We start from the raw sequence: 14,581 nt of genomic DNA on the forward strand, positions 1-14,581 counted from the left end.
CTTTGTTAGACCTGGGCAGCATTATCAACTATTGACAATTAACTCGATGTTCGTCATCAGTTTCATTTCGGAATTTGCGTAGAGATGCTTGTTTTCTTCTTCGAGATCTAGATTTTTCCATGACTAGTAAATAAGGTTTACGTCGTATGTCGCATCCTACTCAAGTTCAAAGTGTATTGACAGTAGGTATTGTACAATTGACAATGTCAACACATGCAAGGAAAACCCAAGCCATAGATTCCTTGCAGACTTAACTAATGAAGACATAATTAAAGATTTTTGAACAATTAAACGCATTGGAAAATTAGTGCAAAATGGTTGTGAACGTGTGTATTATCATAGCATTTTGCTTGATCTTCATTTGGACAGTTTTAGATAATCGGCAACGTAAATCGGATAATCGTCCACCAGGTATTTATATGGCCAACCTCTGCCGACATAAACTTATCCATTATTCCATTAGTAATTATTATTAAAAATATATGCATGACTTTTTTTTACAAAGGACCACTAAAATTTCCGTTCATTGGGAACCTACTATTTATGCTTCCAGCCGTCCTGGATTTTTCAAAACTAAAGTCCATTTTTAAAATGGACCCCGAATTTTCTGAAAAGTATTTAACCTACAAACCAGCTTACATAGTTTTCCACGAATTGTCCTCCAAGTACGGACATTTGACTAGTTTACAATTTGGAGTAAACTCTGCAGGTGTGCCAATTAACAAGTAATCTCAATTACAGAAAAAATGAGTTAACTGATAAAGTTTCTGTTGACAGTCGTCGTTAGTTCTAGCAAATATGCAAAAGAAGTATTTTGCAGAGAAGAGTTTGCTAATCGGTTTGCCGATGGGTGGTTCCTAGAAAGACAGTTTGGAAAGCCCTTGGGTATGTACATATGATGCACAACCTTTAAAACGCATGGTTATTTAGAAGATATTTATTTACATGGGTGGCTCTTGAGCGACTTTGCAGGTCTCATTTTCAATAATGGAAAGTGTTACCGGTCCCTCAAAATGTTTACAATGAAGCACCTGAAAGATTTCGGGTTAGGAAGGAAAGAAAATATGGAAATCGCAGTTGAAGACGAACTGATGAATTTTCTTCACGAGTTCCAGAACAAAATACAGAACGAGGGAACCCTTGTTGAAATTCATCATACATTTACACTTCCGGTATTAAATGTCATATGGTTGATGGTTGGAGGGTAAAACAACTTTTTTCATGGTTTATTATTTCTTAGTCGAAGCCAGGGCTTATCCATAGAATTTTAATGTCCGTCTCTGTCTGTTTGTGACACGCCAGTGAACAACTGAACCGATGCTGATCAAATTATTCTTCAGATACATATCTTGACGTAACCCTTACATGAGTTTGTAGATTGGCATGATCGGTCCAGTGGTTTACTAGTGGGGGTCATTTAAGTGATGGGTTACCCAACAATGTGACCCACATTTTGAAGTATGTAGGTCGGAAAAAGTTGGACCTTATGTATGTACATGAAAAATTGATACGGATTAATGAAAGCACAACCCTCGTTGATTTTCGGAAGTAATTAAGAGACGAGAAAAATTAGGGGCTTAGGCTATCTAAGGTTGCACTGTATATTCTATTGTTTTAACCTAAATATTCTTATATAACCTCATAATTATGTAATTTTAAGAGAAACATACCTTTACATACGTTTACATAGTCATGTTTCAATGTATATGTAAACTGGTAATATTCTTTATTCAGGATAAGATTCTCTTACAACGACAAAAAGATGCACCGACTAATTACCATTGTGGAAGAGATTTCCAGAACCCACGGTAGGTTTTCTAAGAAAATTACCGTAAATTGCTAATAGTCTCCGATGACATAGTATTGGAAATTGTTGAGATTCACAAACTAATAATCCTTCAACTTTTAATTATGTGTTAATAACGTTTTTTACACATTTTTAAATCAGATTTAGGAGGAAATATTCTAATGGCATTTCCAAATTTGAGATTTATTGCTCCTGAACTTACTGGTCATAATCATCAAATGAGGTTGTATGATGAACTCAAGCAATTTTTTTGGGTAAATAGTTTCACTAATCCTGAGAAATAAGTTCTGCTTGCTTCAAAATTTCGAGGGGTCGTCACAACTAATGAACAATCAATTTCAGGAATTATTAAATGAACGGATGCAAGAAGAACATGACGATTACGTCGGCCCCAGGGATTTCGTCGACGTATTTGTATCTGAGATCAAGAAGCAAAAAGATTTGCCTTCTCCAGATAAATTATTTACTGGTGAGTATTTAATAATTTTTCTTGTCGAATGTACATAACGTAGAGATTGTTATTTCAACTTTTTTTATACGGTGCAGAGGAACAATTTGTGATTGTTTGCATGGATCTCTTCACGGCTGGGTCAGAGACCACAGCAAATACGCTAGAGTTCGCCTTGCTGTACGTCATGTTGAATTTAAGAGTACAAAATAGAGTTCAGGAAGAAATTGATGATATTATTGGTCAAAGTCGATTGCCCAGTATGCAGGATCGCCAAAGGTAACGTTTATGAATTTAAAATGTTAATACAAAATGTACAAATAATCCTTCGTATTTTAGGATGCCCTACACGAATGCTACTTTATTAGAAGCTCAGCGAATGTGCAATGTCATCCCGCTGGTTCATCGTGTCGCAACTAAAGACACGATGCTAGGCCCTTATAAGGTCCTGAAGGTATGCGGATAATCTGAATAGTTTATCAGTAATAAAAAGTTGATTAAATTCTAGATTCAAGAAATTCTAATATTTTTTACTCAGGACGAAGTTCTTGTTATTAATTTGCACACGATCCACAAAGATAACAAAGTTTGGGAAGACCCATTAGTTTTCAGACCAGAGCGATTTCTGGACGAAAATGGAAATTTTATAAATCTCGAGTTCTTGCTTCCATTTGGAATGGGTACTGAACGGGGTATTATTTATGGGTTTATTGATGCTCAATTTTGATACTTTTTGCATGCTCTGCATATTTAGGGAAGCGTGTGTGTATGGGCGAAGTTTTGGCAAAGCACACTCTATTCACTTACTTTACGTCCATTCTTCAACGCTACAGTTTTCAAGTTCCTGCCGGTCTGGCTGTTCCCAAGCTTAAAAATATTAAGGGCTTCACAAATGCTCCCGAGCCATTTACAGCGCTGGTGACTCCACGTTAACATTGTGAATATACGCATACGTTTAAATAATACGTACGAAAATATTATGCCCAATTTGTTACAATTTTTTATTATTTCCAAACTATTTGGCGAGTTAAAAACATGTGGATTAATGTTAATATTATCATATCAGATTATACATATCATATCATACGGAGACAGTATTCCTACATATTTGTATATAGACTACAGAAATATCCAAACGTTATTACATTATCATTACATTATTATTATTACTGCAGACACATTTAGTACGCTAAAATGTCTTGATGCTCCTTGTAAAAATAGGCATTCAATGTAGCACATGGAAAGTATAAAACAACAATAAAAACAGTAACATTGTACTCGCTAAAACATGTAGATTATGCATCATGCATTATTATTATTATTACGACTAATTACGAGTAGTATACGATTTCTACCTAGCAATTCAGTGAAATGTTTAATAAAATGAAAGATGCCAACACATACATCACTATTCTTAAAATTCTTGGGTAAATCCCGTTCGGGCAGTGACTAAATTTTGGTAAAATGTAGTCCTCATACCTTTGCATTACAACGACTAGAATTTCTTTCTTGGTAAAACAAGCAAACTTGTGATTGCAATCATGAGTTTAATATTTAATACTACTAATAATAATATAATAATTACTGGCTGCGGTATACATTTGAGTTGAGAAATTTGAGACGAAAGCGAGTTAAATTTCTAAAATTGTAATGTTGAGCGTTATGTAGACTTGAAAGATAAACAATAAATATAGTCTATTGCTTGCAGATGAACATATGTATGGCAGAATTTTCAGCACAAAACGCGTACGATTAACCTGCGAATCTTATAAATTATATAAATTTGAGAGGTGATCGGCATTGGTGTAGCATGTATATGGTTTGGTGGTAACAAAACTTAGGATAAAATTCAATATCTGTCAACCTACACGTGGAAATACATTGTACTGTCTTAATTTGTCAACGGCATCGACTTCATATAAAGAAGAGGAACATTAAAATAAAGTATAGCGAAACGTGAATTTCAACTGAGGAGAAAGGAAAATACATAAAATTTAAATTTCGAGTAATCAGTAACTTGTACATATACTTACGCATGCATCTAGTAAAAAACTGCAAATTGATTTGATTCGATTAATCTACCTAAATTCACGACACATCTTAATAGCTGTACAGTTATCATATACACAGCTTCTATAAACAATGAAAATTCTTAATCCAGAAAGTATTGCGGGGTTGCAATTAAATACATTTTTAAATAAAATTCCTAGGATTACTAATTTAACTGAATAATTTATTTTTTAAAATTGACTACATATCCAATAACTGAACTGACCAAACAAAAAAGTTTACTATTAAGGTGAAAATTCATTATAGATTATAAAAACTATAAAATGAAGCACATTTAAAAAAGTACACTAATAATTTTGGATATATTGCCATTAATGCGAGATCTTACTCTTCACTTCACGGTATGGAATTTCAGATGTTACAGGAAAGTCGTCAAAAAAGTGCTTCAAGAATTCAAATGTAGGTCTTCTTTCCTGTAATGAATATATGCGTCATTAAGAAATAACATAATACCACAGTCATAAAGAACCTCTGTCGGTTCAAATTATCGAGTATAACAAAACTGGATGCATTTTACGTACTGGATCAACATCCCAGCATCTCAACATAATACCGTATACAGGGTCCGTAACGCTGCCAGAACTTGGCATTGGCATTCTATAACCTTTAAAACAATAATTATAATGCATATTAAAATAATGGACAGCATACACCGGTATGTCATAATATTTATATTATTAATCATTGCTAGCTTGCCTTTGCTAACTTGATCCATAACTTCTCTGTTGTTCATACCTGAAATGGAAGCATGTTAAAATACCTGATAACAAAGCAAGCGAAAGTGGGTGTGAAATAAAAAGTGTTGGATACATACCCGGGTAAGGCACTTGTCCTATTTTTAAAAGAATAAAAAATAATTTTTTATATATAAATGTAGAAATTAATGACTGCTGAAGTTGGAAAAGAATATTCGACAAAATTACCAAAGGTGAACAACTCCATTAACAAAATTCCATAGGACCAGACATCACTTTTCACAGCAAAACGGCCGTAGAGGATAGCTTCTGGTGCAGTCCATTTCACGGGGAATCTCGCTTTACATATTTCAAGATAACCGTTTAGGCATCCATTGTTAAAAATATTGTCAACGGGGGAAATCTTTCTCTTATCTCACTCCCCTCACCGCCTTCGCCACAGCGATTGACTGCATTCATGAATTATCAACGCAAACTTACCACCTTGTCGTGGGCAGTATTCATCGTCTTGAACAATTACACGGGCTAGGCCGAAATCACAAATCTGAACATTGTGGGAGAAAATATAAATATGAGTAAGAGACCAGAAAGCATGTATGTAAAAGACAATTTAGCAATGCCATATAAAATACCTTAGCTATATTGTTATCCCCAACTAGGACGTTTCTTGCAGCCAAATCTCTGAAATTTAAAAAGAAAATTACCAGCTTTAAACGATTGACACTTGAAATTCTGAGAAACAAAAACAAGGCATTATACCAACCTATGTACAAGCTGTTTTTCTTCAAGGTAAGCCATTCCACTTGCAACCTATATGAAAACCACATGATTCAGTTATATTTTGATCACGTATGTAAGTAGTTCACAATATTGTTTAAAAATGAATTACGGGTAGTAATTACCTGAGCAGCAATGTAAACCAAGTCTAGACACAAAAGATTGAAACGTTTTATTATACGAGTACTTGTAAAAATAAAGATGAAAAATAAAAATATTTTTATGAATTCTACCTAGTTCGTCCAAGTTTTGACCAGGACCATTCCTAAAAATATTTATTTTTAAAATGATTTAAAGAGTTTTGATATGCAGGATATAGATACGTGTGTTTCTTTATGTTAGATATTAATATTTACAATACCGACATACCTAAGATATTCTAACAAAGACCCGTTTCTCATATACTCCGTGACTATGTACACTGGCTCCTCCCTGGAACATACAGCATACAGGGCTACTAAACGGTCGTGGCGAAACTATTAAGAAAACACAATCAAAAAGTCAATATCATCATTATAAAATTTGTAGGAAATTGAAATTCAATACAATTTTGGGAAAATCCAACATGTGGGTGTGGATGCTAACATGAGATGTGGGATCAACTTGTGATTTCTAAATAATGCATAATCTTACCTTCTTCATTATTGCAGCCTCTTCTAAGAACGCTCCAGGGGACATTAAAGTTCCTGGAGAACAAGGGAACAAATGGAATTAGAACAAGCCTAAGGAATTATTATATTGTATGGGAATTTATGTACAAAGCAAGTATTCAATTCAACATGTTCGACTTCACCACTCATATATTCTCATCAGCTGTAAGTACTCGGATACACTGCCCGCCACTTGCCCCTGACCGGTGCAAAGTTAAATTGTTTTTATTTGTTGATTAGTTTTAGTTACTAGAGAAATTGTAGTTAAAATCAGAGTTAGTGCTAAGGTCAGAGGTCACGATGTCAGGTCGTCATTCAAAAATAGCGAGGATCGAGTAAGTGCATTTACTTATTATGTCGGATTATTATTATTGGGAAAAGTAGTAAATATTTATTCACAGTGTAATTGTAATTAAAAATGTTAATTACAGGAAAACAACTGTTTTTAGGTGTGCATGGTCACCTTGCGCTGAAACGTTCCCTTTAAGGATAGCTTTGAGACGACATCAAAAGAAATGTCCCCATCGTCCCACATTTGTCGAACCTGCCGCCCTATTCTCCTCAACCACACCCACTCCCCTTGGAAGAGGGGATGATGAAACTGGAGTCATTTTGTTGACTCCACCACCTACTCCTCCCACTCCAAAAGCAGTTCAGAAGTAAGTTTGTAGTGGCATTATGTATAAATGTATACATGACCAATGTCAATTACAGTTTGAGACAAGCGACAAGGACACCCCCAGCTTTGAGAAAGACGGCAAAACCACTCACAAACTTCTGCAAGTATTGTGGAAAGGGGTTTACCAACAGACACCTCTGTAGCCGTCATGGAAGGCAAAATTGTCCTAATAACCCGTATGTACTTAACTTTAATACTAGTATACGTAAATAATGATAAAAATCTGCCTATTTGGATAGACACCGTGAACTTCCCACAAATACTTGTCCCCATTGCCACAAGACTGTGAATGGAAGTGATGCCGCGCTAAAGTACCATACTTTACTCAATCACACTGTAATAGACATTAACAAATTGTAAATGAGTACTACATATCCTCTTATATTACTATATTGTTTCAAATGTCATTATAATAATTTATATGTAATTGTAGATCGGAATCTGATATGAAACTGCTCCATCCCTTTCACACAAATGATCTCAACCCTTTGAGATCTGTCGACCCTGTTTTACCTCATCAAATGAATTCTAGTCAAATTCGTGGCAATTGGATCAAGAGGTTGGACTTATATTGTACAGCAGTAGTTAAACGATCAACTAAGCCTTGTAGTGTGTACCTTGTGGCAACTATTGGACAACAATTTGAATCTGCTGGTGATGCTTACAATTATATAATGAGGGGGGGAGAAAATGTATCCTTTTACTTGGGATGTAATGGCAACGGGATAGACGTACATCCACATCATTTCCGCGACCCTGATAATTCGTGTTTGGGACAAGCAGCTCAAAGTGGGAAGACTGTTGTACTACTGAAGCTGTGGCCCTTCCAAGGTCTGACTCGTAAGGTCAACTTGGAAAATGCTCATCAGTTTGAGGCTAAATTGATTGTGAGAACCTTCCTTTATAATATGTATTTATGTTTACGTATGCATGGTTGTTATTTAAATATGTATATTTCTTAATTTTTAAGGAGTATGCTCTAACAGGACAAAAGTACACCGCTACAGATGGGTCACGACTCAGGTGGTTAAACGTAAGAAGAGAGGCAGCCACCTTTATAACTCTACCTATTAAACAACAGGAGAAAGCTATAACAGACGGATTAACTGGAGTGCCCTTTCTCTGTCGTAATGCAAAGTGTGATGGAAAATGTCCATCATTTCTCCATCTTAGAAAAGAAGATTGCAAAGTTTTGCCGTTTCCTACCCCCACTAACGTTACCGTTGTAGAGCAAACTTCGTTACCTTCCCCAAAGAAACGGCTCACGGACCCCCAGAAAATTAAGGAGGGAATAAATATACGTCTTAAGAAAATCCAAATCGTTGCAAATCTATATAACCAACGAAACACATGTGTCTACATTTCCTTACTTCCCCTGGTTGAAGAATATAATGAGATCTCACCTACCGATTTTTGTCAAAATTTGGACGCAACCCCAGGAGTAGATAAGACGACAGATTGTTACATTGGGAAAAACAACCATGACTCAGGAATGCACAATGCGCATACAAAAACTCCTCATCTAACTACCCCAGGACAAGTTTTGCTGGATGGATCCCGGAAGTGCGTCCAGGTTTGTAAGATCCCCCGTGTTAATGTTGAAGAAGCCGAAAACTTGGAAGCTCGTTTACTGGTAACTTTTTATAATTTATACTGATTCATATAGAAATAACTCAGTATGACTAAAAGTGAAAATGATTTATTTATAGGTCCACCTTTTCCTACAAGCTCGTGTTAGATGCCAAGGGAGGAAGTTGAAACCTTTCAACAAAAACCTATCCCCTGCTGCGTGGTTGCGTTGTTCAATGGAGGAAAAAGAAGAATGTGTAGCGATGGGGTTAGCAGGAGTGTCACCAATATCATTTGGCACAGACAAACGTTACATGAAGTTGAAAGGGATTAATTACCCTATTGTGATGGACATGGCTGTCGTTAAAGAAGTCGCTTTACCAGATGAAGAAGAAGAGGATGAATATTAATTTATACTCACTTTGAACTTTGTTTGTTGACAATTAAATGAATTAAACAACGTAAATTGTTAATTAATTTGCATACCTGATTTAAGTGTCTTTATTGCTACCTGTTTTTATGGAACCCAAATATATTTTGATTAGTGTTTGAACTTTTGTATTGTTGCATAATGTACTTACTTCCATGCCATTTCGCCAGCGACCTGCAAAGTAAAAATAAGTATAAAGCTTTATATATAGTATTTCCTCAGCGTAAAAACGTTCCAAGTTGTAAAACGATTACTGGTTGCATACCGGACCAAATGAAATTTAGATTTCTAACTTAATTAACTAGTACTGGGTGCTAATTCTTTAAAGTTAAGGTCTACTTTTTAAGGTTGCATTATGCATCGTTCACTGAGTAAACTACGCATATCGTCCTTGAAGATGAAAAAGGGCCAAATGGATTTGTTGGCCGTTGCATTTCCTACACCTTCAACAGTAGCATCGCAGAGATGCAAAGAGCAAAAGTTCCAGATTCGTAATTTCCGTGTAGTTTATAATATTAAATATTTAAATTGTCTGACTTGATACTAACAGACTATGAGATTAATTAAAAATACGTACCATACCACACTTCCCCAAAATTGCCAGATCCCAATTTTCTTACAAATTGTAGCTCATTCTGTAATTTATACAATACAAGTGGCTCTATTAATTAACTCTGAGGGTACATACACATATCTATCAGTCTCATTTTTACAGAGAAAGAGTTTACTTACACGTTCAATTTCCCATTGGTCTCTAGTTTCGGGTGACAAATCCCACTGAAAAAGATAATAAACATAAGTTTTTATATCTAGATACATAGTAATTGTTTTAGAAATAACAAAAAAATTATATACATTATTATATTTTTATCCGTTATTATATTATATTGTAAAACGTTGACAGTGCTCACCATTGTAGGGCATGGCTTAGGACAGGCCCTAGTCAAAACATGGCACAGCCCTTGAGCGTTTCCTATAATATGTATGAAATATTAGATTAGGAAAAAAGTATTATAACCAAAAAAAATTATATAAATTACTAGAATATGACTGGACGAGCTCTCGTAAAGACTGAAACAATAGTCTGGTAGTAATGTAATAACCACCACTGTCGAGTGGGCGAATTTTATAATGTTTGACAAGAAACCGTCTGCAACAGAGAAAATCATTTAAAAATGCTGTTAACAAAGTATGTATATCTAGTAGAAATTCTCACCCAACGTGATAAGATTTGTCTTGCTCCCAGTCTTTGACGCTAAGGGAAAATGCACCAGGGTTTTGTTCTGAGTTTCTTAACAAAAATGTGCCCCTTGGATTTTCTTCACCCATAAGGAACTTTTCGGCCTCTCGTCTTGATATCTTTCCAAAAAACCAGCTGGAATACACCATTAAATAATGAAGCAAAATTAATTGACAAAATATCTACATAAATCATTATGAATGGCAATGACGTACTCTTCAGATTCGATGGATTTCTCAACGGCAACGAAATTCCTCGGTATAAATCCTAAAAACGTATCATAGATTCCAATTTCATAGAAATTCATAAATATAATATTGGGAATGTGTACCTGTTTCTCCTGTTCTAATTACGTACACATTCCACCAATCAGCGTCACTGAAATTCGTTTAAAATAATACACGTAATGAAAATTATCGACATTTTGAAATTAATCACTTGCACATCATAATAATATTATGTATATTGCATACCTATCGTTAATAACTTCCATCACGTCCTAGATAAGTTAAAAACATAAATTAGTGATGAGTATCTCAAGTAAATGTAGGTAAGTAAGTGGGTAGGTAAGGTATGTAGGTAAGTGTATTATGCATGTCATACCCCTTTTTTAAAGCCAACATCTCGACTATGCCTAGAGGCGTAATCATATAAAGCAACTAGCGTTTTGACCGATCCGTAATGCTGTTGTTGTTGTGACTGAATGTGGTGCAAAAAAGAATTTCCATTGCTGGACCCATTCGGCGTGGATGCATGACAGTGATTTTGACCTGAACGAATGTATCCATTGCTTGCAGACTCGAATGATTCGCCACGATTTTTTTGAAGTGATAACTGTTGAGGTAGAGTTTTGCACTTACTGCCGCTTCCAGATTGACCAAATGTACTTAGTGCTGCAAAGCATTTCATTTAACATGAACATTTAATTCTGTTCGAATTCAATTCATTAACTGGACATTTATTCTGTTCGAACAACCACAAATGTGGTACTAAAAACACGCTACTCACATGGGGTGCGAATGATATCGCAATTTTTCGTACTGGAAACAACGACTCCGCCGCGTTGAAATGGGTCCCCAGGGCCATATCCTGGGGTCATGCCAATCATACCCCGCACAACCTTATCCCCAGAATTATTTTTGCTTGACTTGCCTCCTGTAAACATATTCATATTTAAGTTAAAGACAGTCGCCGAAATAATATGATTACAAAGTGCAGGACCTGTTTCAAAAATCTCTGTGCTTACCCATTTGAAATGTAGTTAAATGTGGTGGGTGAAGAGGAGAATCAGAAACTTTTGGTTATTACGAGTGACCCAACGACAAGGAGTATGATGGAAACAATTACATCGCATAACTGACCACACTCTATGCCGTTGCTGGTCTAAATGTCACGCCATGATCAATCGGACCCCGGAGAGAACTTGTTTTTGTTTTCACCTGAAAATATTACAAAATCGATACTGCTTTAGTCAGTTTCTGATCCCCATTAAGATAAAATAATGTGTTCACAAAATATAGAGCACAACTTGTGCTGCACAAGTCTGGTTGTTGCAATTAAACATTAGAATACGCACATGAGATGCGACAAACACCGTTCGGGTAAATATCTTCATTTGCAGTGCAAATGCACACAAACTGAAGTGTTAAAAAAATAAGGTTTTTCGCACAAATAATTGCAAAAAGTATATTGCGATTTATAGAAAAGGTTAACAGTGATGCGAATCAACAATGGTGTGTTATTATTATTATGGTAACTTCACACACATCGGATTTCTCATCAGCATTTAAGTTGAGACAGATCGTATACGTAATACATCAGCTAACGGAACATTTAGCCTTTAACAATGACAATCAGCGCATTCACTCACTTAACAGTATTGTACAAGAGCTTATATATGTATTTACAACTTCTGACGGGGGTGGTTGGTGGTAGCTTCCTACCTACAATTAGTTGCATCAAGTGCAATTTTTGCAACAATCAGCCTCCTCTTTCCTTTTTAAATGCGAAGAAGATACGTCTTCTTGTATCCTCCTCTTCGCATAAGTATGCACATAGTCCTCATCCATCCCCCACAAGCCCTGTCTATCCCTAATATTCAAATTACTTTCAAGTTTACTACCAACATCCGTTTTTACTACCAAACAGCTCATGAGCATAATGAGTAGTGACTTCCGGACTGGTTTAATTGATAAAATGATTATTCATTAAACATTTAATGCTCTTATTAAACCACTCAGTTTTAATGAGCAAGTATTAAAATGCACTTTGCATAAAATTAATAAAGACTACTATATGAAAATTTGCACCTAATCCTACATATTATGTCGATCGTACCTTTTCTAGAGTACTGTAGTAATGAAATGTGGAAAAATTAAATACCTGACATTCTTTGTTCGACACCTCATGATGTGATTAAGAAAAACAATAAAACCGCACCACAAGGGCATGGAATTAGATACACTACACTAAACTAAGGCTTTACAATACACTATTCTTGTGTGTGACAAACTGCAAGAATTTTTCACTTGCTATTATTGTGGTTTTATTTTACATGGAACGAGTGATAAAACGGTTCACACACTTTTCACACTTGGCTAAATTATTTGACGACGGGTTCATGATAAATGAATAATTGTCAATATTTATTTTATTTTAGGGATGCAAATATTTGCGGTCGAATTCTTTACAAGTTGATTTAACAAGGGAAAGGACAATACCGTAAAATACCAACTTGTCGTCTCCAAGTATAAATGTACTGTACTTGGTTTTAGTATTCCATCACCATATACATATACATGACATGAATGAATCTCATCATCTAGTTACAGCTTGCTTAGGAATATGAGCTAACAGAGTAAAAGATCTTTATTTTGCCCTCCCCTGCCTATTTAAAATACACACACAGTCCAATCCAGCAGGAAGTCAGAGCCAGGGCAGAATGGATAAATGGTTTAGAAAGATGCCTTTACAATACTGATGGAATAACCGAGTCCATAATCTATAGAGGTTCATACAGTATTGAGAGTTATGCAAAAAGAAAGAAGTTTATATACACTCTGCCTAAAGTTTATATGTACTTGTCGTATACAGAAAGTTTTTGTAACTTGACTGTTGAATCATTTATTATTCTCAGCTAAACAGAGATGAAGGAATAATGCCGAATTTTATGTGTCATACATCGTCTTCTCTCCATATCATTCATGGACTCTCAAGATGAATGGTGGTGAATTACTACTGACTTGACTGAGCTTTTCTGGACACACACTAACAAGAATGCGACATGACTCAAACCAGTCCATTGACAAAGAAAGCCAGACTTTTTTGTGAAATGGTGAGTCAATTAATATTACTCATGACATGAAAGAAAGTCGTCAAATACTTTGCGTAAATGCATTTGATTTTTCGTTATGTACTATATGTAACATTCAATCAAATTAAGGGTATGGCATCATTATCAGGGCCATAAAAAAATCTTATTAATTTTAATATAATTTTCCAATGCAGTCCAATGCAACGTGCAGCAGATTGACTATTAATAAATTGTGTTAATGGTCAAATATTTGATAACGATGATCAATAACTATTTATGATAATGGAATGATTCACACCTTTTGAACCTACCGACGATTGAAAGTTGTTGAGACCAGTCCAAAATCCCAGTGTAGTGTAATGGACAATTTCATTAAAAATTGAAGGTGATGGAATCTCCTTTTTCACACCGAATCACTTACGAGTATAACTTTATCAAATTGTTATCTATCAACGCACTACTTTTTTATTAGCCCTTAGTTCCAACTTTTTAAATCAATGTTTTGAAAGTTAATATTGCTAACGATGAGATGGGCAAAAAGTGAGAGAAAGAATTCCGTTCACGAAGAAAGTCGGCCGAGAGAAGATAAAAGCGAGGAGTTTATTATCCGGAAGAGAACACGAATGAATATATATCGTCTTTCTTAAGTATGTATCAACTGATTCGGTTTAAGGTTTACAGGGGCGGATGCAATTTCACAAACCACAATATTAGCCAAACGATCAATCTCGTAAGCAGTCCAGTCCTCCGATATCTGTTATCCAGCGAGCATGGGGCTGCTGGGGAAAGGAGGCGGATGTCGATGACCGATCTCGTAGAAAAAGGCCTTTCACCAGCCAGGCTCACAACAAACCCAGCTATGAATGTAGGAGTGTAGAGAGAGAGAGAGGAATCTGACCCTGC

General features: G+C 35.5%; 3 protein-coding genes across 8 annotated transcripts; 2 read left to right on the plus strand and 1 right to left on the minus strand.

The window, feature by feature from the left end:
* The first annotated feature begins 91 nt into the window (after positions 1–91).
* On the plus strand, positions 92–3,530 carry LOC110841974 (methyl farnesoate epoxidase). Its single transcript, XM_022087681.2, has 11 exons — positions 92–411; positions 506–709; positions 778–885; positions 973–1,204; positions 1,735–1,808; positions 1,949–2,061; positions 2,150–2,276; positions 2,354–2,534; positions 2,595–2,709; positions 2,794–2,935; positions 3,010–3,530. The coding sequence occupies exons 1-11, from the start codon at positions 315–317 to the stop codon at positions 3,186–3,188; spliced, it is 1,572 nt and encodes a 523-aa protein (XP_021943373.1). The 5' UTR covers positions 92–314; the 3' UTR covers positions 3,189–3,530.
* LOC110842479 (tyrosine-protein kinase Src64B) lies at positions 3,238–14,539 on the minus strand. Of its 5 annotated transcripts, XM_022088228.2 has the most exons (27): positions 12,748–13,188; positions 11,612–11,804; positions 11,374–11,520; positions 11,226–11,258; positions 10,969–11,135; positions 10,839–10,864; positions 10,697–10,743; positions 10,581–10,632; positions 10,342–10,500; positions 10,166–10,275; positions 10,037–10,098; positions 9,858–9,902; positions 9,703–9,760; positions 9,277–9,299; positions 9,182–9,206; positions 6,431–6,483; positions 6,167–6,273; positions 6,031–6,062; positions 5,923–5,945; positions 5,784–5,830; positions 5,653–5,701; positions 5,501–5,564; positions 5,249–5,359; positions 5,140–5,157; positions 5,022–5,060; positions 4,847–4,929; positions 3,238–4,738 (listed from the first exon to the last, which is right to left on the minus strand). In XM_022088228.2, exons 2-27 carry the CDS (start codon positions 11,613–11,615, stop codon positions 4,637–4,639), a joined length of 1,686 nt encoding a protein of 561 aa, XP_021943920.1. In that variant the 5' UTR covers positions 11,616–11,804; positions 12,748–13,188; the 3' UTR covers positions 3,238–4,636. The 5 variants fall into 5 exon arrangements, with proteins under 5 accessions (XP_021943920.1, XP_021943917.1, XP_035701977.1 ...); XM_022088225.2 differs by lacking the exon at positions 12,748–13,188 and adding an exon at positions 13,990–14,539 and having other exon boundaries at positions 10,969–11,258; XM_035846084.1 differs by lacking the exon at positions 12,748–13,188 and adding an exon at positions 13,977–14,539 and having other exon boundaries at positions 10,969–11,258.
* On the plus strand, positions 6,566–9,178 carry LOC110842478. 2 transcript variants are annotated; one of them, XM_022088223.2, is made up of 7 exons: positions 6,566–6,782; positions 6,879–7,106; positions 7,162–7,302; positions 7,366–7,482; positions 7,560–8,013; positions 8,097–8,759; positions 8,836–9,178. In XM_022088223.2, the coding sequence occupies exons 1-7, from the start codon at positions 6,748–6,750 to the stop codon at positions 9,103–9,105; spliced, it is 1,908 nt and encodes a 635-aa protein (XP_021943915.1). In that variant the 5' UTR covers positions 6,566–6,747; the 3' UTR covers positions 9,106–9,178. The 2 variants fall into 2 exon arrangements, with proteins under 2 accessions (XP_021943915.1, XP_035701976.1); XM_035846083.1 differs by having other exon boundaries at positions 6,897–7,106.
* Positions 14,540–14,581: the final 42 nt, after the last annotated feature.

This window comes from Folsomia candida, unplaced genomic scaffold, assembly GCF_002217175.1.
Source record: "Folsomia candida strain VU population unplaced genomic scaffold, ASM221717v1 Fcan01_Sc001, whole genome shotgun sequence".
NCBI lineage: Eukaryota > Metazoa > Arthropoda > Collembola > Entomobryomorpha > Isotomidae > Folsomia > Folsomia candida.

Coding starts and splice junctions, on each gene's coding strand:
- LOC110841974 (XM_022087681.2), top strand. CDS start 315: ATGGTTGTGAACGTGTGTATTATCATAGCATTTTGCTTGATCTTCATT. Junction 710..777: donor ATTTGGAGTAAACTCTGCAG/GTGTGCCAATTA, acceptor TTCTGTTGACAG/TCGTCGTTAGTTCTAGCAAA. Junction 1,205..1,734: donor ATATGGTTGATGGTTGGAGG/GTAAAACAACTT, acceptor TTCTTTATTCAG/GATAAGATTCTCTTACAACG.
- LOC110842478 (XM_022088223.2), top strand. CDS start 6,748: ATGTCAGGTCGTCATTCAAAAATAGCGAGGATCGA. Junction 7,303..7,365: donor CAAAATTGTCCTAATAACCC/GTATGTACTTAA, acceptor CTATTTGGATAG/ACACCGTGAACTTCCCACAA. Junction 8,014..8,096: donor AGTTTGAGGCTAAATTGATT/GTGAGAACCTTC, acceptor TTAATTTTTAAG/GAGTATGCTCTAACAGGACA.
- LOC110842479 (XM_022088225.2), bottom strand. Junction 5,946..6,030: donor TCAAAACTTGGACGAACTAG/GTAGAATTCATA, acceptor TTTTGTGTCTAG/ACTTGGTTTACATTGCTGCT. Junction 4,930..5,021: donor TATGGATCAAGTTAGCAAAG/GCAAGCTAGCAA, acceptor ATTGTTTTAAAG/GTTATAGAATGCCAATGCCA.